General features: G+C 58.1%; 8 protein-coding genes across 8 annotated transcripts; 3 read left to right on the forward strand and 5 right to left on the reverse strand.

The window, feature by feature from the left end:
* Nucleotides 1-12: 12 nt before the first annotated feature.
* SLS55_001158 (uncharacterized protein) lies at nucleotides 13-1,216 on the forward strand (the record flags this gene model as incomplete). The annotated part of the gene is made up of 2 exons (XM_066772654.1): nucleotides 13-53; nucleotides 199-1,216. 2 exons carry the CDS (start codon nucleotides 13-15, stop codon nucleotides 1,214-1,216), a joined length of 1,059 nt encoding a protein of 352 aa, XP_066637933.1.
* Nucleotides 1,217-1,957: 741 nt separating this feature from the next.
* Nucleotides 1,958-2,872, reverse strand: SLS55_001159 (uncharacterized protein; the record flags this gene model as incomplete). The annotated part of the gene is made up of 1 exon (XM_066772655.1): nucleotides 1,958-2,872. One exon carries the CDS (start codon nucleotides 2,870-2,872, stop codon nucleotides 1,958-1,960), a length of 915 nt encoding a protein of 304 aa, XP_066637934.1.
* Nucleotides 2,873-3,555: 683 nt separating this feature from the next.
* On the reverse strand, nucleotides 3,556-5,510 carry SLS55_001160 (uncharacterized protein; the record flags this gene model as incomplete). The annotated part of the gene is made up of 3 exons (XM_066772656.1): nucleotides 3,556-4,611; nucleotides 4,666-5,238; nucleotides 5,295-5,510. 3 exons carry the CDS (start codon nucleotides 5,508-5,510, stop codon nucleotides 3,556-3,558), a joined length of 1,845 nt encoding a protein of 614 aa, XP_066637935.1.
* Nucleotides 5,511-6,307: 797 nt separating this feature from the next.
* SLS55_001161 (uncharacterized protein) lies at nucleotides 6,308-6,865 on the forward strand (the record flags this gene model as incomplete). Its single annotated transcript, XM_066772657.1, has 1 exon — nucleotides 6,308-6,865. One exon carries the CDS (start codon nucleotides 6,308-6,310, stop codon nucleotides 6,863-6,865), a length of 558 nt encoding a protein of 185 aa, XP_066637936.1.
* Nucleotides 6,866-7,927: 1,062 nt separating this feature from the next.
* On the reverse strand, nucleotides 7,928-9,222 carry SLS55_001162 (uncharacterized protein; the record flags this gene model as incomplete). The annotated part of the gene is made up of 4 exons (XM_066772658.1): nucleotides 7,928-7,989; nucleotides 8,046-8,741; nucleotides 8,927-9,116; nucleotides 9,175-9,222. The coding sequence occupies 4 exons, from the start codon at nucleotides 9,220-9,222 to the stop codon at nucleotides 7,928-7,930; spliced, it is 996 nt and encodes a 331-aa protein (XP_066637937.1).
* Nucleotides 9,223-10,177: 955 nt separating this feature from the next.
* Nucleotides 10,178-11,896, forward strand: CYB2 (Cytochrome b2, mitochondrial precursor; the record flags this gene model as incomplete). Its single annotated transcript, XM_066772659.1, has 3 exons — nucleotides 10,178-10,621; nucleotides 10,758-11,051; nucleotides 11,105-11,896. The coding sequence occupies 3 exons, from the start codon at nucleotides 10,178-10,180 to the stop codon at nucleotides 11,894-11,896; spliced, it is 1,530 nt and encodes a 509-aa protein (XP_066637938.1).
* Nucleotides 11,897-15,434: 3,538 nt separating this feature from the next.
* SLS55_001164 (uncharacterized protein) lies at nucleotides 15,435-17,891 on the reverse strand (the record flags this gene model as incomplete). Its single annotated transcript, XM_066772660.1, has 3 exons — nucleotides 15,435-17,142; nucleotides 17,200-17,751; nucleotides 17,809-17,891. The coding sequence occupies 3 exons, from the start codon at nucleotides 17,889-17,891 to the stop codon at nucleotides 15,435-15,437; spliced, it is 2,343 nt and encodes a 780-aa protein (XP_066637939.1).
* Nucleotides 17,892-19,265: 1,374 nt separating this feature from the next.
* On the reverse strand, nucleotides 19,266-20,596 carry HMT1 (Nuclear SAM-dependent mono-and asymmetric methyltransferase; the record flags this gene model as incomplete). Its single annotated transcript, XM_066772661.1, has 6 exons — nucleotides 19,266-19,741; nucleotides 19,790-20,121; nucleotides 20,192-20,301; nucleotides 20,384-20,403; nucleotides 20,463-20,476; nucleotides 20,541-20,596. The coding sequence occupies 6 exons, from the start codon at nucleotides 20,594-20,596 to the stop codon at nucleotides 19,266-19,268; spliced, it is 1,008 nt and encodes a 335-aa protein (XP_066637940.1).
* Between the last annotated feature and the right edge of the window lie 235 nt (nucleotides 20,597-20,831).

Consider the following 20,831-nt stretch of genomic DNA (forward strand, 5'->3'; position numbering starts at 1 on the left):
ACCGCCGCCGCCATGTTCTTCGGAATCTTCGACATCTTCCCCAATCTCCTGACGTACGTGCCTGCTTCCGCAGCTTCCTCCAGCTTCCGCTCCCCGTCTAGAGCTCGCCCTCCAGCTTCGGGATCCGCCACTGAGCTCGCCCCGCGCTGGTTCCCTTTGCTCCCCGCCGTGTACACCTCGCTGACAAGCTTCGCGCAGTACGGGGCTCACCACCCTCTTTCCCATCTTTGCCTCGTACAAAGCGCTGCGCACCGGCGACCCCCAGCAGCTGACGCCATGGCTGATGTTCTGGGTGTGCTTCACCATCGCCCAGACGGCTGAATACTGGTTCTCGTGGGCGGTCGACTGGCTGCCCTTCTACGCCTGGATACGCTTCGGCGCCTACCTGTACCTCGTCCAGGGGGCTCCATATCTCTACCAGACGCACGTGCACCCCTTCCTGGTGCAGCACGAGCACGAGATCGAGCGCTTCATCAGCGACGCGCACGAGAACGGCAAGCGTGTTGGTCTGCAGTACCTCAACAAGGCCATCGAATACGTCAAGGTCAACCTCCTGGGCATGGCGCCCTCGCCGCAACCCCCGCCTACCCGTCCCGGCCAGCAGGGCGGTACCTACGCCCAGAACCTCCTCTCGCGCTTCAACTTGCCCACGGCGACGCAGGGACTCGCAGCCCCCGCCGGCGACTTCTACGGCCTGGTGTCGGGCGCGCTGCAGGGCGCCGCGCAGTGGCAGAAGCAAGGCACCGCCTCGCGCGCCGACGCTGCCACCGCCCTCTCCGCCAGCGGTGCCATCATCCCCGACGAGATCGCCCGCGGCCGCCCCGAAGACCGCGCCAGCTACATCGCCTCGCAGCGCAGCCGCCTGCAGACGCTGCTCAGCGCCTTTGAGCAAGAAGCCGCCACCGGCAACAACGCCGCCTCGAGAGATCCGTCCAGGGAGCGCAGCGGGGCCGGCAGCCTGACCAAGAGCAAGAGCGAGCTGGAGTTCGACCGCGTCGAGTACGACGAGGCCTTTGAGGGAGCAAGCAGCAGCGGCGGTAGCGGGCGCGGCCGCCCGGGCGGCAGCCGGACAACCAGCGGCGGGTGGATGCCGTGGCAGTGGGGCGCGCAGCCGCAGGAGAAGGGAAGGTTGTCGCCGCAGCCGCCGTCATCGAGGTCGCGCACGCCGTCGCGTGAGAGCAGGGGAAGGGCGACGGGCAGCGATCTGGCGTACTAAGGGAGGGTGGAGGTTCCAGTTTAGGCATTTGTCTCCTCATTTGCATAGATCTCTCTTCATATCTTTAGGGAACTTTTTCCGGCGTTCGGGATTTGCAGTTTTTTCGTTCTCCACAAAGACATTCATGCTGACATCGATGCTGGTAGCTAAACGCTGAGTATATGCTGCACTGGTGGCTTCCTTTCCTCTACGGTAAACTCAAAAGCAAGTTTCTGAGAGGGAATACCAAATTCGGGTCTCGCGACCTGCGTAGCTGACCCCAATACAAGCATCTGAAATCATATACGAAACGGTCAATGCGAGAAAATCGATAGTATGCTTAAGCGAGTATAAGGACCACTCGGTCTCCACCTCTATCCGGCTATGATAGTCATTAGACAATGCTGATCTTGAAAATCGTTGTGAGGTGTGGAGATGTCTTTGTTCTTGCTGCTCTTTTCAACAATTCACAGATCGCTTTCTGTGATCTACATACCATGCATTTGCCTCCACCCCAAATTGCCGTCTACCCCCCCATATGCCACGAAAATGTCACTGACCGCGAAACCGCAGCTTATGTTTGGGAACGGTCTCCGTGCTAGAAAAAGGTAATACATACAGATGAGTTTGCTCTCGATTTTAATCCCGGGTATCCGTATGAACGGGGGCGCCATACACAAACGGAAGAAAGATGAAAAAGTGTTGTAGCTCTGTCTCCGCGGAATAATTCAGTCCCCACCACTTAAATTTTGTTTTTTACGCTTAGAACTTGCTCTCTTTCCACGGGTACGGGATCTCATCATCCTTGCGGATGGTGATCTGCTTCTTCTTCTTCGTCACCACGTGCTCAACCCACACCTTCTTCGCATACTCCTTCATGAAGCGACGAATGAAGCGCGGATCCCACAACTCGCTCGCAACCCCCAGATCCTTGCAGCAGCGCATGAGCGCATTGCTCTTGCACCCCTCGGTCGCCGTCGGGATGCCCTCGGGTTCAAAGTACTGCTGCTCGCCGCGCGCAATGCTGACGAGCCGCCCGCCCGCGACCAGCCCGTACTCGCGCGTCACCGTCTTGCCAGTCACAATCGTCTCGCCGCGCGGGGCGAGGCCCCAGCCGCCGGGCCCGAAGGCGCGGTTGAGGATGCGCCGGTACTTGATCTCGGGCAGATAGATGATGCCGTCGGGCTTGACCTCGATGTCGTCGGCCTGGATGGGCTCGAGCAGCGCCGCCGCCGCCGCGTCGCTGAAGCGCTCCGACGACAGCCCGTGGAAGCTGCGCGACCAGTCGCGCGTCGCCGCATCCGGAGACGACTGGTCCAGGTCCGGCGGGCTGTCCGAAAGGCCGTCTTCGAGGTCGCGGACGTTGGCTGGCACCGAGGTGGAGGAGGCGCGGGGGGTGGTGGTGGCGGCGGCGGCGTTGCGCACAGTGGTGGGCGGTGCGTCGTCGGGGGAGTTGCTGGTACTGCGGGTGGGCGGTGCGTTACTGCTGCTGCTGGTGGTGGTGCGAGGGGCGGCATTGGTGGTTGTGCTGTTGTTGTTGTTGCTGGCAGTGCGGTAGACAGGCCTGGGTGCGGCAGTGGCGTACGCGTGCCAGCTCATCTGCGGCCGGAGCAGACGGGGGGCATTGAGACAGCGGCGTAGACACGCACCGGCCTGTCGGGTATGTATCGCACTCATTGTAGTGGATGGGTGTGGAGGGGCTGGGGCCAAGACGTTGGCAATGACAGGTACTTTTGATGGCAACGCGTAGACGCGAGAAGTTGTCTGCAGTGGAAGGCGGCAATCGGGATTTGCTTCGCCGCACGGTCCGACAGCGACGCACGGTCGCAGTTCTTATCGATTGCTGCTAGTTATTTCGTCATCCATCGGAGAGCTCCCGAGCGGCCGGGCCCACAGGACTTCATCGAGCGGGTCGGTCAAGGAATCGTTTATGCATGCTTTCGTCACTGGGGGCAAGTGAAGATCAGAATCGGTAAATAGTGTATGAGCCAAATCCCCGGTTTACTACCCTCGGGGACAGGGGCTCCAGGGGCAGAGAGGGTACCTTGAGGGCTGCATTCCACGTGACAGCATTCCAGCTCCGAATAGCTTGTAGTATGCGAAGAGAAGCTAAGCTGGGGACACTAACCAACTTGCTGGACATTGGAACAATTTGACTTCAGAAGGGCTTTCCTGAAACCCCTCGCATTGATACGGACACTTTGAACCATAGGTCATCAAATTCGCGAAAACAATTATCATGAGGACTCTATCGCTCTAGTCCTAGTATATCTTCAACTACGTAGTAAGAAATTTTTGGTGGAAGTCATATCGTAACCCTGTCTTGCACAGCTTGTACACAGACACGTCAATCTCATAAATTAGGCCTTGTCGCCAGCCACGGCGTCGTCGACCAGCTGCCTGTAGCGCACCTGGTTGTCGATCTGCTCGAGGAAGACCTTGTACTTGGTCGCCAGCAGCTTCTTCTCACCCTCGTTCTTGGTCGGCTTGATGGCCTTACCAGGCTTGCTGTAGCGATCCATGATCTCCCACAGCGGAGTGCTCTTGCCCTCCTTGTCAGTCGAAGCGGCCTTAGCACCAAGCATGGCTGCACCGTGAACCACGGCAGCGTGGACATAGCGGGGAATGAGGACCGGCATGTCGCAAGCCGCGGCGATGAGGTGCATCAGAATATCGTTCTGGCACTGCGAGCCAGACATGAAGATGGACGAGATCGAGTGGCCAGACGCGTTCATCGCAGTGATGATCTGGTGCGTCTGCAGCGCAATGAACTCCATGGTTCCCAAGTACGTCAGCGCCAGAGCGTCCAGCGACTTGTCGCTGCTGAGCCCAATGAAAGAGCCCCTCATGTTCGGGTCGGCAATGGGAGAGCGGTTGCCGAACAGGTCACCGTAGTAGAACAGGTGCTTGCCGAGCCAGCTTATGTAAGGCGCGTTTTGCTTCTCGGCCATCTCGCGGAGGTGCTCATTCAGGTACTCGTAGATGTTCGTGTTGAAGGTCTCGGCCACAGACATGGCCTCGTTGAATGCCGGGTGAGTCTCAATCGTGTGCTTGAGCAGCTCACCCGTAGCACTCTGTCCTCCTTCCGCCATCCAGTAGTCGGGGAGCAGAACATCACGGTATGGGCCCCAGACACCGTTGACGAAAACGGGCTCACGAGACATGGCCAAGTGGCAGGTGGAGGTGCCGGCAACGGCGGCCAGACGAGTGAAGGCCTGGGAGACGTCGTTCTTGGGGTAGTCGGCGTTAAGCTCCTCGTCAGTCAGCTTGACCTTGGCGCCGACCGTACCGATCCAGCCAGCGTACGCGTCGATGACGCCGCTGCCGACAGCAATCCCAGCGGGAAGACCCATATCCTGGGCAGCCTTCTCACTCAGCGGGCCGACAAGCTCACCAGCGGTGGAGTAGTGGTTGTTCTGCAGGCATCGTTAGTCACAGGCTGTACAGATGTGGAAAGGGAGAAGGCTAACCACCCCGTTGACGCCACCCATGCGCTTGAAGTTGTCTTCAACCAGCTCCTCCAGACCGATCTCCTTGAGGAAATCATCCTGCCAGCCCTTGACACTGCCGTCCACACCAACAGGCACGAAACCCTGCTTGCAGACGACGCTGCAGAAGCTGCGGCTCTCGTTGCCGGTAGCCATGTGGGTCAGTGCGTCAGTCAAGTCGTAGAACTTGCACTTGTCAAACAGGTCCTTGGGCATGTTGTTCTTCAGCCAGAGAACCTTGGGGATTTCCATCTCAATGGACATCTTGCCACCGACATAGCGGAGCAGGTTGTGGTTGGTATTGTTAATCTTGACCGTCTCGTCGACGGGACGGTGGTCAAGCCACAAGATGACGTTGCGGTCATGGCCCTCGCGGTTGTCGAAGTTGGGGCCAGTAATGCACACCGGCTCGTCCGTCTCGGCGTTGAAGACGGTGAGCGAGCAGGTAGCATCGAAACCAATGCCGCGGACGGTGTCGGCGTCAATGTTGTGCTGGTCCAGAGCGCGACGGACGGACGAGCAGATGCACCGCCAGATGTCGGTGGTAGATTGCTCCTGCATCAGTACGTCAGCGGCGGGGCAGCTGAAGGCTGGGAGACGGGCAAGCTCACGTAGTATCCGGTCTGAGGCTGCCAGAGGCCAATGTTTTCGGAGGCAAGGCCGACGATGTCGCCCTGGCTGTTCATGATGCAGGCACGCGCGCTGCCGGTGCCGACATCGATGCCAATGAAGTGGTCGACGTGGGGGTGAAGCTCGTTGCGCGGGTCAGTCGACATCTGGCGCGACTGCTTCCGCGAGGGAGGAGCTCTGTAGGGAAGGGAAGTCATGATGGGCAACAATTGCTGCCTGAGCCGGTCTCACGATCGAAATGCGGTGAGTTGAGCGGCAAGGACGGGCAGCGGTGCTGTTTGAGGCTTGCGGTGCTGGAGGCGTGCGAGCTGAGGGTGCAGATGGAAAGAGCTGAGTGCGAGGATGATAACGGGGGAATTGGAGGCAGAAATCCTGGGGAGTGGAAGATGCAGGAGAAGAGCTTCCAGCGGGGGAGGGCGCGGGAAAAAGCTGTTGAGCAGCCTCCTAGCTCCCTCGAATCTGACGATCGTCGAGAGCTTCCGCGGATGACTTCATACCCTGGCTAGCTCGAAGGGTCCTCCACAACCGAATTGTGGGCCTCGCGCCCCGGACAAGTTGCGATTTGCCCAGCCAGCTCTTGGCCGGTGTTCTCGCCCGTCGGCGTCATTGGCCGCGATTCCACGATGGCCGGTTTTCCTACGCATCCGAGGGGCGCCGGCGGACCACGTTGACGTTGCACGACTCGAAGCTCTGCAGCCGCCATCCCGCGCCTCAGGGCTTGACGGGAACGTCGCCTGTGTTGCCCCATGCTTCGCCGCCCTGGCCCCAGTTCTCGGCGGACTTGCCCCCGAGCCCGGGCTAACGTTCGGCCAGTCCCGACGCGGCACGAGCTTGCCCGCTGAGCGAACGCGTCGGAGCTCCAGCAATCACCAGCTACCAGCTACCTACAGGTATTCCTGCAACTCTCCTGCACCCTGCACCACGCGCGCAGCGGCCGCACACCGCTCAATCCCCTCCCTCTCTCCCCTCCGCCGGAGTTGCTCTCCAGCCCGCCATGGCGTCCATCACCCACCGCCTCCTCGCCATCCTCGCCCTCCTCACCACCGCCCTCGCCGCCGCCGCCGACAAGACCCTCAACATCCACGTCTGGCCCCTAGATGCCTCCGCCCCGCAGCACCTAGCCCAGCTCTCGTACAATGCCGCCAATGCCAGTGCCGCTGTCGTGTCCTGGAAGGCCCCAAGCGGAGGCGTCTTCACCGCCGGCGGCAACGGCAACGACCCCAACGCTCTCGTCCGCATCGGCCTGCAGAAACCTGACTGGACCGGTATCCTGACGTCCGCCGCGGCGCTCGGACCCGAGTACAAGAAGACGCTGGTCCTGCACGCTGACGCACAGGGTGTCGTCTACGGTGTCGGGTTCGGCGCTGAGCCTCGTGTTGTCTCGGAGGCGACGGAGAAGAAGGATGCCGCGGAGAGCGTGGATGTTGTCGAAGTGAAGGTCGAGAAGGTCCAGGCGGGGCCAGCGCCGTTTTTGAACAAACCTGTGGTGTTGGATGAGAAGGGAAAGGTCGCGGGGCAAGAAGAACCGGAGAAGACTTTCTTGCAGAAGTGAGTTGTAGTCGGGATGTGATGGCGTCTGTGGGAACAAGCTAACCTAAATTCATAGGTACTGGTGGGCCATTGGATTGTTCGTGGTGCTACAGCTCTTCGCTGGTGGAAAGGAATAAGTATCATGATAGAGGAACGAATTCTTCCAATGACGAATAATGCAAGGGGCAGAAGCGCGAGATAAACGAGCACCTTCTCTTTTGTCCTCATGCAAGAGAACTGGACGGCATTAGAAGGCTCTCACTCAGGCCGCCGATCTTCCGTTAATTGTTTGTACAGTTAATGCGCCATCGACTTTCTAACTACCCTGTAAGCAAGAGCCGTGGGGTGAAGAGCATAGAATGGCATGGAGGCTGCTGAAATTCCAAAGCTCTAATTCTGGCTCGTCCACTAGCATGAAAAAGCGCAAAGGCATGGGCCATGTGAGCATCCATAATCTTATTAGCATGGAAAATTCAGATTCGAGAGCTGCTAATCAGTATGCCAATAAGCAAGCTTGCTGACGTGAAGAGCATCATTCGTGTTATTCATGCTTTTGGTCGCCTACATCATCTTGACGCATCTGGCCCGTTGTGATATCCGTGCGCAGGGCATCCGGGACCACATTATTGCATCATGATATCGAGAAGTCAATCGGGTATCTCTATTCTGATGTAACTTTCGTGATTAAGCAAAACCCGCGTGGGCGACGTTATTTCTTGCTCTCTTTCGAAATTCAGACGAACGCCATGCCTCCCTGACTGCCAAGATACAAGGGGAGAAAAAGAAAGTGAAGAAGAGGGAATAGTAGAAGAGCAGGAAATACCCAAGGACACACGCTATTACTATGCAGAGCACTATGCCAACAGAAAGGAAAAGAAAGGAAAGGTCGTTATAAGAACAGCAGATCGAACCAGGAACGCAAGAGAGGCTGAGACAAGAACTAATGAAAAGTCGTGAACAATGGGACCTTGCCCCTGCCAAGAGAAAGCCGACCAAAAGTGAAAACTCTGGGTAACTCTAACCGGTGACAGCTGATAGAATGGTGTTCATCGCGTGTTTCGCAAATCGTCTCCTACGATCACGACTAAGCCTCGTCGTTGGCGGGCCTGATCATCAAGCCGCGTTGATCTCCCCGGAGCAAGGTTGCTACAGGCTCGGGCCATCTTGGTAGCGGTGAGCGGGCGATCAGCAACACCTACTACCTTTCTTCTCTGTCCTCTCAATCTCAGCGCTCCATTCCTCGCCACCAGGGGTCTGCATGGGCCCGCCAAGCCCTGGTGAAGGAGTGGGAAAGCCTAGCCAGCTCCGACGCTTGTCTCCCATGCCGACCCTGAAGCTGCCGCTCGCACTTCCTGAAGAGTAGTCGAAGTAGCCTGCTTGGCCGGGGCCACCGTTCAGGGCAGGAGTCACACCGCCTGAGCTGAGAAAGTCCTGCTCCATGGTCTTGTTCCGCTGCTCAACGAGTTTGCGAGTAATGACTCGGAAAACTTCTTCGACACCCTCACCGTCTTTGGCGCTGATCTCGTGGCAACAATCCCAACCTACATCCTGGCCCCAGAAGCCGCTACTTCTGTTGCTCTGTGGGCTCGCCATGCCGCTGTCATCCTTGCCTCCGCCCGTTACCCCAGTGACTCCCCAAAGGCTCTTTGGCACTGACGTGGGTTGCTTGTCCTGCTGTGCCTGCTGCGGAAACAGATTCTCGGCGACGTATGCAATGCATCTTTCGAAAGGAACCTTTCGCGCCGAAGGATCCTCGGCAACTCTATCAACTTTGGTGCCAACGACGTGTAGGATGATGTCGTCTCCCAGGTTGTTCTTCAGCTCGATGAGCCAGCGGCCCATTTCCTCAAAGGACTTCGGATCGGTGATGTCGTAGCAGAGAACAGCTGCATTAGCGCCTGCATGGGTATGCCGTCAGCATTCCGCTCGCCTGCATCCGGCGGTTCTCCACTTTCTGTCTCTGCTCGCGGAGGGCTGAGCCAAGACGGCAAGCCTTCCCACATTTCCGCTGGCGCAAGCGTACAACGCATGCGGGATGGATCCGGACATATATCTCTTGCGATATGCAGGGTGGAGGACTTACCCCGGTAGTACAGTTTTGAAATGCTGCGGTATCTCTCCTGGCCAGCGGTGTCCCATATCTGGAGGCGAACCACGGTGGACGTGTCGATATCGACGACCTTCTTGGTCAAGAATGAAGCGCCGACAGTGGAGGTGGTGTTTGCGAAGGCGTTCTTGACGTATCTGTGGACCAGGCTGGTTTTGCCGACGCCCTGATCAGGGTCAGCGATGTGCGCAAGAGCCGGTGTTTGGAAGAAAAACGGCGGGTACCTGCGAGCCCAGCACGACAACCTTTGCCTCGACGTCTGAACCGGCCATCTCGAGGTCTACGGCGTCCTGGTGGCGCAAGTGGTGCAGGAGAAACAGTCGTGTTGAGACAGGCGCGTGGGGAGATTGGCAGACGTTGATGGTCGGGGGCCCGTGTGCTAAAGGTCAAGGATTGTGCTGAATGCTGCGGTTTGCGGTGCAGCTACGGCGCTGGGCTGACGTGCGAAACGCGCGAGGGCTAGGATCGGCGCTGAGCAACTGCCGGCGTGCTTGGAGAGGCTTGTCGCGACGCAGCCATGAGAGAGCGGAGGGATAACGAGGCGGTACTTGGCGATACTCCGCGAGGCACGGCGTGCGGATTGGCCGTTGGCGCTGGCGCGTGGTGGTGAGCAGCGATGACGAGAGGCGGCGCACGATCGGCCTGGATTGGCAGCCGCATGACAATCATCGAAAGTGGATCGTGGACGTCCGCGTGCGCAGCGCCGCTCGGGGCCTTTGCTGTGCCCGGCCCGCCTGCCGCGCTGCCTGAGGCAGACCACCGCGCCGCACCGACCAGGCCGACCAGACCGGCAGCTGCGTACGACGTAGTAGTGAGCAGTACTTAGCTCGCGGGCAGGCGCCGCTAGAAATTCGTCAGCGGCAGGCCCGAGGTCGGAGCTGCTTTCTTATGCGATGCAGCGAGCGGCACCAGCACCAGCGCGCACAGGGAGGCACCGGCCCCGGCCCTGCTTAGCAAGCGTCGCCATGTCATTGGCCTGTGGCGGCGGCGCACTGCGCACCCAGGCCTCATCACCAGAGCTTACCCCACAGTCACTCGGATTCCTTTAAGCCGACGCCCCAGGGCTCGAGCCGCTGCGATAGCCGCCCCGGAAGTCTCAGGAAGAGCCGGGCTAATCTGTACCAAAACTGCAATATCTTCCTTGGCCGACAACTCATACAAATAATTCCCCTCCCTCCGTCCTCGTCCAGCCCTCGCCCAGCCCTTCCGTCCCAGCCGATCCCCGCAATGAACCGCAACAGCAACAACACCCAGCCGGTGAAGCTCACCGGCGCGGACATCGCCAAGCACAACTCCCGCGAGAGCTGTTGGGTCATCGTCCACGGCCGCGCATACGACGTCACCGAATTCCTGCCCGAGCACCCCGGCGGTCCCAAGATTATCCTCAAGTACGCCGGCAAGGATGCTACCGAGGAGTACGAGCCCATCCACCCGCCCGACACCCTCGACAAGTACCTCGACAAGTCGAAGCATCTGGGCGAGGTGGACATGAACACGGTCAAGCAGGAGGAAAAGGCCGAGGACCCGGATGAGCAGGCCCGTCAGGAACGACTTGCGAGGAAGCCCATCCTGGAGCAATGCTACAACCTGATGGACTTCGAGGCAGTGGCGAGGAATGTTATGAAGAAGACCGCATGGGCATACTACTCGAGTGGTGCTGACGATGAGATTGTACGTGCACCTGTGCAGCAGTGGCGTTGGTTGTTCATCTTGGCTGTGGTCCGGCTCGGCTGGTTTCACTGTTACCAGTCCGCTACAAGCGCCACACTTTATCTTACATCGACGACTGGCTAACTTTGACCTACAGACAATGCGGGAAAACCACTCGGCCTTCCACAAAATCTGGTTTCGCCCACGGATCCTCGTCGACGTGGAGAAGGTCGACTTCTCAACAACGATGCTTGGCACCAAGGTCGATATTCCTCTCTACGTCACTGCCACTGCTCTCGGCAAGCTTGGCCACCCTGAGGGCGAAGTCGTCCTCACACGTGCGGCGAAGAAGCACAATGTCATTCAGATGATCCCCACACTTGCGTCTTGCTCTTTCGACGAGATTGTCGACGCAAAGGAGGGTGACCAGGTGCAATGGCTGCAGCTTTACGTGGGTATAATCAACTCTTACTAGCAACCACCACCCGCTAACATTCCCTGCAGGTCAACAAGAACCGCAGCATCACCAAGGGAATCGTGGAGCATGCCGAAAAGCGTGGCTGCAAAGGTCTCTTCATCACCGTTGACGCACCTCAGCTGGGCCGCCGCGAGAAGGACATGCGCAGTAAATTCGACGACGTCGGCTCCAACGTCCAGAGCAGCTCAGGCGAGGGTGTAGACCGCTCGCAAGGCGCCGCGCGTGCCATCTCATCCTTCATCGACCCCTCGCTCAGCTGGAAAGATATTCCCTGGTTCCAGTCCATCACCAAAATGCCAATCATCCTCAAGGGCGTGCAGTGCGTCGAAGACGTTCTCAAGGCCGTTGAGGCTGGTGTCCAGGGTGTCGTCCTGTCAAACCATGGTGGTCGTCAGCTCGATTTTGCCCGCTCCGGCGTCGAGGTGCTCGCGGAAGTCATGCCGATCCTGCGCGAGAGGGGCTGGGAGAACAAGATCGAAGTCTACATCGACGGCGGTGTCCGGCGCGCAACCGACATTATCAAGGCGCTTTGCCTGGGTGCTAAGGGTGTCGGTATCGGCCGTCCATTCCTGTACGCCATGTCTGCCTACGGCCTGCCTGGTGTAGACCGCGCCTTGCAGTTGCTCAAGGACGAGATGGAGATGAACATGCGCCTCATTGGCTGCTCCAGCATCGACCAGCTCAACCCCAGCTTGATTGATACTAGGGGCCTCAGCTTGCACAGCGCAGGTGTTCCTTCGGACACGCTGAGCTTGAATGTGTATGACCCGTTGATTGGGCCTAAGGAGAGCGCCATCAAGGAGAAGGCGAAGTTGTAAGAGTTGTATGAGTGTTCAAGGAGAGCTTTACGTCGATACGATTGCGCACTTTAAGGCAATTTCTTGGGGGAGGGGTTCTTATTTCGTGTGAATATATGGTAATACAGGAAGAGGAGTGTCAAGCGGTAGACGTTTGACTTCAAGAGGAGCAGCTTCCAGGCTACTAGATAAATCTTGTAAGTTTGGGATTCTCAATCTCACGCAGACTTAGTAAACTGTGCGGTGCATAGTAGTACGTGTCTCGTGGAATTCATACCCTTTGCTTGTAGTAAATAAAAGCTCCACATTAACCCTGCATTAGCAGGATCTTGACATTTTACACGATTGACCCGAAACTTCAGCTGTAGAGATCGGACCCCTGCTCCACCCGGATTAGACAATCACCACAACGCCCATATCCACTCCGGAAATTCTGCCAGGAAAGAAAAGAAAAACAAGATACGAAATTGGCCGTCATGGGAGCTTTTCCGGACCTATGTGGACTGGTGGCGCTTTCAAACCGTACACCTTTCCGGCAGTGGGTTATGCATGGGGAAAGTGAAGAACTGTGCCAGTTCTTCATCATCACTGTGCTCGCCTCCCTCGATGCTATTTGACCCTGCATCGTTCCGCTGCAACCATGCGAGTTGGTTTCCCTCGGACGTCGGACCGGCTAGCATGGCAGGAATAAGAATATGGTCATCATCAAGTATGTTGAGCGGAACCAACTTACTATTGAGTTCGTTGCTTGATGCAACAGCATCCTTTCGAGCCTCGCCCTGTTGTCGAACCTGCAGCTCCTGTGGAGTCTGGTAAGCATCTTGGGCACAGGATGTTTCTTCAAGGCCTTGGTAGCCAAGCACCTCGCTGAAAGGGCTCAAAGAGCTGGCCGTATCCATGAGCATATTGTTCAAAGCGCTCGATGAGCATCCTCTGATCCAGGTGGAGGGCCTCTGAGAGTTCTGGGGTCTATTCCAAGAACCATCATGGACCGGTTGAGTCCCGGGTACACTCCTGGCGGGAAAGGGATCCTGGAGGTAGGAGGGAAACGAGTTACGGGGAGTCTGATGCTCCCCCAGAACATCTTCGTAGGCTCCTGGAGTCCTGGATAAGATCCAGGCGGGGAAATTGTGCTGAGTGAAGGAAGTAAATGAGTTAAAGAAAGAATGATGTTCAGCAGGAACATCATCGCATGCTTCTTGAGCTACGGAGAGAAAACAGTCAGAGGGATAGGAGGGAAATGAGTCCTGAAGGTTCTGGTTTTCAAGAGCGAAGTCCCCGTGGACTAATTTGGCCTTAGATACAACATGGGGAAGATTCTGCTGGAAGTGGGAAGCAGATGGATCCTTCAGGGTGCGTTCTTCCGGGCAAAAGTCCTTACGGGCTACTTGGGTCCTGGACACAATCCGGGGAAAGGAGTCCTGGGGGTAGGAGGAGAGAGGATCATGGAGCTTCTGGCGTTTGGTAGAGCCACCTTCACGGGCCTTCTCATTCGTGGATCCTTCCCTTTTTGTTCCGGACTTGGCCTTGTTCTTTCGCACATTCCATTCTCTGAGCTTGTTGTGATATTGCCGCTTTCTGTAAACCTATCAGCGTCTCTGTGGTCGATGTAGCACAGTGCGGCACTGACGACGCGCGAAATCCCAAAGCCAACATCACTACCATCATCTGCTCAATGGTCATTTGTCCATACAGACCGATGATGATGCGCTTATACGCATCCCATGCAAGCCTTTTCTTGCACTCGCGCGCTGCTGTGGGCTCGGTAGCGCCCTGAAATTGACATGTGGACATTATGTGGCCTGACTCTACCTTGGAGGTCAGGAACCAGTGTGTTGGTAACAGAAGGTTTAGAACACGCAAACTGTCTCAAAGGGAGAGATCCTCGTGTTCTTAAGTGCGGGGAAGTTGAGAAATGCAATTCAGGCTGACGAAACGTGCAAGCTGCAGGTAAGCGAATGCAGCCTTGACCCCGAAAGTGCAACTCAGCCTCGGTGCCTGATGACGCCCCAATAGTTAGCCAAGATAAGATTGCTTAACTACAGGTCGGGAACATTTAGTTTTAGTGCCGATCAAGATCGAACGGAAATTGCATTCGACAACCTAAACGGAGGTCGATGTATTTATTGCCTGCTTCGCAGAATCAAAACGCAGAAGAGGTTAACGTAACGAAACAACCATCGCATACGTATGAAACAGTTCCTGGCGAACTGTCTCTCAAACACTAGATTCATTCCAACAAAGCACAATCCACTGGAGAAATATGACCCATTGAAAACGCACCGTCGAGCTAATCATCATTAGAGCATCCCGGACCAAAACACCCATAGTCATCTCCCACCGCGTCGGATATCCTCACGGTATCGAAATTGTCTTCCTACCACCAGTACACACCTGCATCGAGCACGCGTGTTGTGTCCTCGCGTTGGGGGGCCCCGTTTGGATCACTCAGGGAGGGAACGGGAAGGAGACCAGGTATGTTCATTGCACATATCTGCGGCAAGAATCACCCGGCGCGAATGTAACTGCGGCCTGCTAGCATACGAGTGAAATGTCGAATTTATTCTGGTGAATCAATTAGCCAGGTGTTGGGATACAGAGGAGGACCAGTCACTCAGCCGTGCCATCAATCAAATCTCCACAATCGATCCTGCTCAACGGCCTGTTCCCCTGCTGCTTGCTTCATGATCCGGATCATCCAGCAAGACGCACAAGCTCAGGAAGTAGGTCTCCTTACTATCCCTGGGACTGGATGGTGAAAGGAAAATCTACAGTGCCTCAAAAACATTGACGAGACGATCCAAAGCCTAGTTGATATTCTGAACGTTTCCTGGACAGAGTAGCAGGCCGGGTCTGCGCTGTCAACCTCCAACGAAAGCCTCCCAGATAAGCAAGAGGGTTCTCGCGAACATGATATGGAAGGTGGGCCCGGTGGCGAGGCTGAAGGCATTTGGGGCCGCGGAGAGTCAAATCATCGAGGCCAGAAAAGACGGAAGAAGCGGCGTGAAATCCCGAAAGACGCCAAGGGGAACGTCAAGGAGTCGAGTATGCTTTCGAAAGTGCAATCAACGGCGCGGGGCACGAAAGTGAAATCCAAGCTGCAGGTGCCATCCGGCTCAGAAAGTAGTCACGTTAGTCCGGGGCCTGCACGTAATCATTGGCGCTTTCACTTAAGGTTACACACAAGCGCGTGAGACGGGTGGTAGAACACAGTTTGCATTCTAAGAAACCATTTATCGAAGGACAGGTCTATCACACCACAGAGACTGCGTCAGAAAACACAGCTTACAGCCAGAATGTCTCTTCAACGTTCCAGCTAGACAACCGTACGGTGCGGGCATCTTCCAACCACTGCACGAAAAAAGAGACCATCCGCCAACACCGTATAGATGCAGAACCCCCCAACTCGTACGCTGAACTTCACCAAACGCCCTTTTCCCATGCCCATGGATCCCCCAGGGTACCAAGAAGAAAAGAGAACCCCCAAAGGACCGTGTAAGATCATCAAAAAGGAAATACCCCCTTTTTAAGTAGAACGTGTAGGATCGGGTCCATCCAATCAAAAGAAATCCCCAATCTCAATCAACCTCACCCGCGCCCTCGACCGATGCCACCTGCCCGCCGCCGGCCCACCCGCGCACGCATCCTTCACCCTGAACCCCCCGCCTCCTGAACCCATCAATCCCCTCACCGGCGCCCCCAGCATCAGATCGCCCACGCCGATGACCGCATCCAGGCTGCCCTCGACGTCGGGCTCGAGCGCGTACTCGACGGCGCTGCCCATGGTGCCGACGTAGTCGAATGAGAAGCGCTCCGTCACCACGTTGTCCTCGTTCTCCACGACGATTTGGATGATGCCGTTGCTGCTGCTGTTGCCCATGCTCGCGGCGCTGTTGGTCGACGTCGAGTAGGTCGACGACGAGCACGACCGCCACGACCCGCCCGAGGTCGAGCCTGAGAAGTTGCGTGTGCGGTGCGCCTTCGGGGACGACCGTGTCGTTGGCGAGTAGCATTCGACGCGCGCGTCGATCCGGCCTTGCGCCCGTCGTCGCGCTTTCGCCAGGTTGCGCGTGTACTCCATCCTACCGGATGGTGACAATGACGACGACGAAGACGAGTCCGGTCTGATGCCGCCACACAGGACGGGGCCGCCGTCGTGTGGGCTCATCGAGTCTCGCATATCGCCGTTCTTGTTATCGCTGCGTTTGCTACTGTTCTTGACGTAGAAGTAGTACTCGTCATCCGGCAGCGTCACGCAGCCGCGCGGGCGGCACAGATCCTGCAGCACGCCGTCGTAATCGCAAGGCGCGCGCAGGCGCTCGAGCGACGGGAAGGCGCCGCCCGCGACGCTGACGGCCAGCTCGTCGGTCGCGGGCGCCGGCATCAGGATGTCCCAGTGCAGCGTGCGCAGCGTCTGCGACGCGAACACTGGCCGGAACAGCGGCACGTCGCTGCTCACGCCGGGTGACCCGTCCTGCACGATAGCGAAGCGCTCCAGCTTCTTGCACGACCGCATGAAGGCGATGACGATGAGCAGGTCGACAATCTCCTGGTGCACGAGCGCAAGCGACGTCAGCTCCGCCGCCGCTGGCGACTGGGCGAAGCGAAGGAGCCCCTTGTCGGAGACGCCGTCCAGGGCTTCGAGGCGGAGCGCAGTTAGGGTTGGGGGCAGGGCGGCGAGGGTGCGGTCATTGAAGTCGGAGTCGGAGAAGTTGGAGATGTGGAGGCGGCGGAGGCGCGGTAGCTTGCGGAAGGTGGCGACGAAGGCGCGGAAGTCCATTGCCCCTGAATCCTGTCCGTGGAGGAATAGGGTTTCCAGATTGGTGGCGACGTCGTGGTGGTGCAGGAACAACTCGGTCGGGCCCGGGTAGAGCTCGAATGCTTGTTGCTGTGTTAGTGTGCCCGCGCCGTAATTAATTGGCTTCCCTATGATCCACGCTCGCTCTTTCAGGTTCGGTCTTGTTGACAAGGCGTGGTTGAGGCGGTCGAATTCGTGGTTGTATATCCTGTAAAAGCCGGCGAGCTTCTCCAGGTTCGGGCAGGCCATGACTATCGAGGCCAAATCGTTCAGGATTGCCTGCCCCTCGTTGTAGTTCGCGCGCAGCATGATCTGTTGCATCTCCGACGCCTTGATCTCGACCACCAGCTTCGCCAGGACGCCCCTTTCTCGAAGTGTTTTCCGGAGCAGTTTCAAGCGGCTGGGGGCCTTTGACTTGGCCTGCCTGGGGTCCGCGACGTCGGGAGGAGGCAACCATAGTTTGGAATAGCTTGAGGAGGACGGGTCAACAACAATTGGACACAGCAGCAGTTCGGGGGGCGCTTACAGCTTGTTCCTTGCGGCCTTGTCCCACGCGCGGCTCGTCAGCGCAAGGCTGTGCAGGTCGCGCAGGTAGCAAGTGGTGCAGCTCTGGGTGCCCTTTCCGAAATGAAGCACCTCCAGCTGCTGCAGGATGCACGCATACACTTCACGCGGCAGCTTCTGGAAGATGGGCGGCTGGAGGACGTTCTGGGGCTTTGAGTGGAAGCGAAGGCTGCCGGAAGGGGCGGCGGCGAACATGGAAAGAGGGCGCTCGGGCTGGGCCTGCATTTCCCACGGCGGCTTCTCGAAGCTCTCGAATTGGGTGCGCAATTGCAGGCCGCCGGCGGATTTGCTGACGGCGGTGCGCTGCGAAATGATGGAGTTGGCGGTGCGGTATATGGACGTGGTCGCGCTGGTGAGCGCCGGGGGAAGCGAGGAGCGCTTTCTCGCGCGCTCAGTCGCATCCTTACTGCTAAAGCGCGGGATGTTCACCGAGGGCGCGGCGTCGTCGGTGTCGTAGCCGTAGAAATCCTCGCCCTCTTCGTCGATTACGCAGGGCCGGGTCGTGTCATATATGCTGTTTCCGCGCCAGGTCAGCGCCGCGACTCGTCCAGCCGCAGAATTCGACACGCACTCGTAGGATTGGCTGTACGGCGTCACGCGATTGATGACGGTCTGCGTGGCCAGAAGATCGCCGGGGCAGTAGGAGCTCGCCATGGTCGTTTGGGAGACGGCAGGCAGCGTTCAGGCGGCAGGACTTGGGGAGACGGGCGGAGGCTATGGATATGGGGCCATGAGGAGGGCTGGCCTGGCTCGTGGGCGCACTATGCCGGGGCGCTGGCAGGCAGAACCATGCCTGCGTCGAGCCGCGGGCCAGGGATGGCAGGGCTGCGCCAGCGACGATAGCGCCATCAGCAAGGGAGCACTACCGATTCGGCAGCCAATGATGGGCAGATCGGAATTTTTGACGACTCTTGGGACAGGGCCCGGCATGAGGGAACGTGAGATTGAGTTGCAGATCCGGGCGGGTTCATCACGCGTGCCAGGCACACGCGGGATCCTCTGCTTCCCCAGCTGCAGATCCGGTTGTGCAAATCACCTCGCCGCAGCCTTCGGCGACATGGCACGCCGCCTCTAACCCGTTCCTGCTCGCACCACCTTCAGGAGAAGCCGACGGCGCTCCCATCCTGCGTCGAAACGTCGGCCGCCTGGGGCACGGTTCGCCGCCCTACCTGGTAGTCAGCCAATGCCGCTCTGCACGTGGCGTGTACCACTTGACTGACGCTGCCCTATCGCAATCTTACTCTTCTGTCGTGCATCTTGCAGCCCCTCCTGTCTCTGGTCTTGAAGCTGACGCATCAGCTCCCCAGACGCCATCCTGCAGCGCGAGCATACGAGACACGGGCTCATCTGTTACAGCTGACGCACCCTATGTTCCCAGCCGAGCAATGTGGTTGGCCGGCATCGGGTTTCACCATGAACTCTACGCCCAGGCCCATTTCCCCGAGCGTGCATACACGTCATCGGCCGACTTTTCGAACCATCGTCGTTTTCTCCATGCCGAAGGTTGCATTGCCATCGGCCGTGCGTCGTTGGCGGCAACTCTAGCCTATGCTGTCAACAGGCGAGGGAGCACGTCCTCGGAGCAGGAACGCTCGTCAAGCGGGGCAGAGAAACGTGAACATGAAGAAATGCATTGTTGGTCTCGCGAGAAACCACTTTTGTGTCCAACCAACCGAAATATCGCGCTGGAACTAAATGTCCGTCTTTTTCAGATCCCCCAGCGCCGACCCCCGTGCGGGTCCCCTCGCCCAGTTGGATGGCGACGGCCCAGATGGCACGAAACACCGTCGCCGAATGCCCATGGAAGAACTCCCGGTTTGCCGTGCATCTATTGATTCTAATCACGTAGGCCGTTGCTTTTGCCTGGTTGCCAGCTTGTTGAAGCTGCTCCGGCCGTCGACGCCTGACCGTGTCCTTCAGTCAAGCGGAGCAGAGTCGACCGTCAAACGTAGTGTTTGTCCCGGTTCAATTAGCACCTGGTTTGACATTAGCCTCATCTCTAGACAGTCTTGTACTTCGCCGTCGGGCTCACATCTTGTAGCTGCCCGATCCCTGGGACTGCCTGTGCGCGGCCTCGGACTCGAGCTTGTACTCAATGTCGATGTCCAGGTCACGCTTGTTCTTCTCGTTGGGCTTGTTGGTCAAGGTTCCGACGATCTTCTCGCCCGCCTCGACGGTGAGGACATCATCGATGTAGAAGACCGTCTGCTTCCAGTGCGTGTACTTGGTGTGGGGGCCGGTCGAGAAGCGGATGGGCTTGTGGCACGCGCTGAACTCAATATCGAACCAAGCGATGACGGCGTGGACAAAGTCGCTGCGGCGGACATTGAGGCTGAAGGGGACCTTGAACGCGAGGTCCTCGGCCTTCACCGTGTAGAGGTCGATGTTGAATATGGCCGAAGGGTCAGTGACAACGGCCTTCATGTCGACCGTGTCGACCAGAGGCTCGGTCATGGCAGTGTACTTGAGCGGCGTGTAGTCGAAGCCCCAGACATTGTCCCAGACTGCAAAGCATTAGTACAACGCCACCAAACACAGCATAAACCACTCACAGCCAATCTTCTCCTCCTTGTACTCGCCGTCCTCGATACCGGCCAAGAAAATGGTAGCCTTGTCGGGGAAGATCAAGCCGCCGGGAGCCAAGTACTTGTCGCGAGCGTAGAGCACCGTGTCAAGCATGCTCTCGTACAGAAGGAAGTAGCCCATCCACTCAGAGATGATGATGTCGACCTTGGGGAAGGGCAGAACGACCTCCTCCATCTTGCCCTGCAGCAGGGTAATCTTGTCCGACATGCCGTTGGCCTCGACGATCTCCTTGGCCTTGTCGATGATGGTCGACATGTCGACACCGATGACATGCTTCGCGCCCGCCTTCACGGCGAACCTGTATTTGGCGGCGCATTAGGACTGGCTAGCTGTAAGGGCGGCTAGGCTGTGCGGGGAGGGTTGCAAACATGCTGAGGATGGATGTACCGCATCCGACGTCCAAGACGACCTTGTCCTTGAAGAGGTGGCCATTCTGGTAGATGGCGTCCCTGTACGAGCGCGTGCGAACCTCATCTTTCTGCGGAGGCTGTTAGCCGGGTGTCTCGCCTGCCGCGGGGCGATGCGCCGCGGGCACGCAGGGTAGCAGAGGCAGTCCTCACCAGCATTTCCTCGTGGATGCCTGGACAAACAGTCAGCTCAAGCCCGTCCGCGCAGACTTGCCGGCCGTGGGCGACTCACCATGGTGGTTGTAGCTGCGAAGAGAAGCGTCAGCGCCGGGGTCCTACAGAGCTTTTGGGGTCGCAAACGCGCGCGCACCTGTTGAAGTAGTGGGCCTCGGAGTGGGCCAGGTTGGCCATGCGGTCGTCGGCCATGATTGCTGAGGATTGGGGGGGAAATTCTGGAAATAGCAGGGAAGAACTTGGTGGTTAAAAAGTGCAGGCCGCCGGGTAGACTTTTCTGTCGCTGGACCACCGCGTCGCGCCTGGCGTCCGTGCGCGGCGTTGGCTTTTCATGCCTATCGCCCTTGCACCCCTGCACTTGGCCCGGCACCGGCCACTCACCCGGCGCTGATGGCCTCCAGCTTTTCCCGCCCACATGGCCGCCACC

The sequence above is a fragment of the Diplodia seriata genome, assembly GCF_021436955.1.
Source record: "Diplodia seriata strain FDS-637 chromosome Unknown scaffold_1, whole genome shotgun sequence".
Lineage (NCBI taxonomy): Eukaryota > Fungi > Ascomycota > Dothideomycetes > Botryosphaeriales > Botryosphaeriaceae > Diplodia > Diplodia seriata.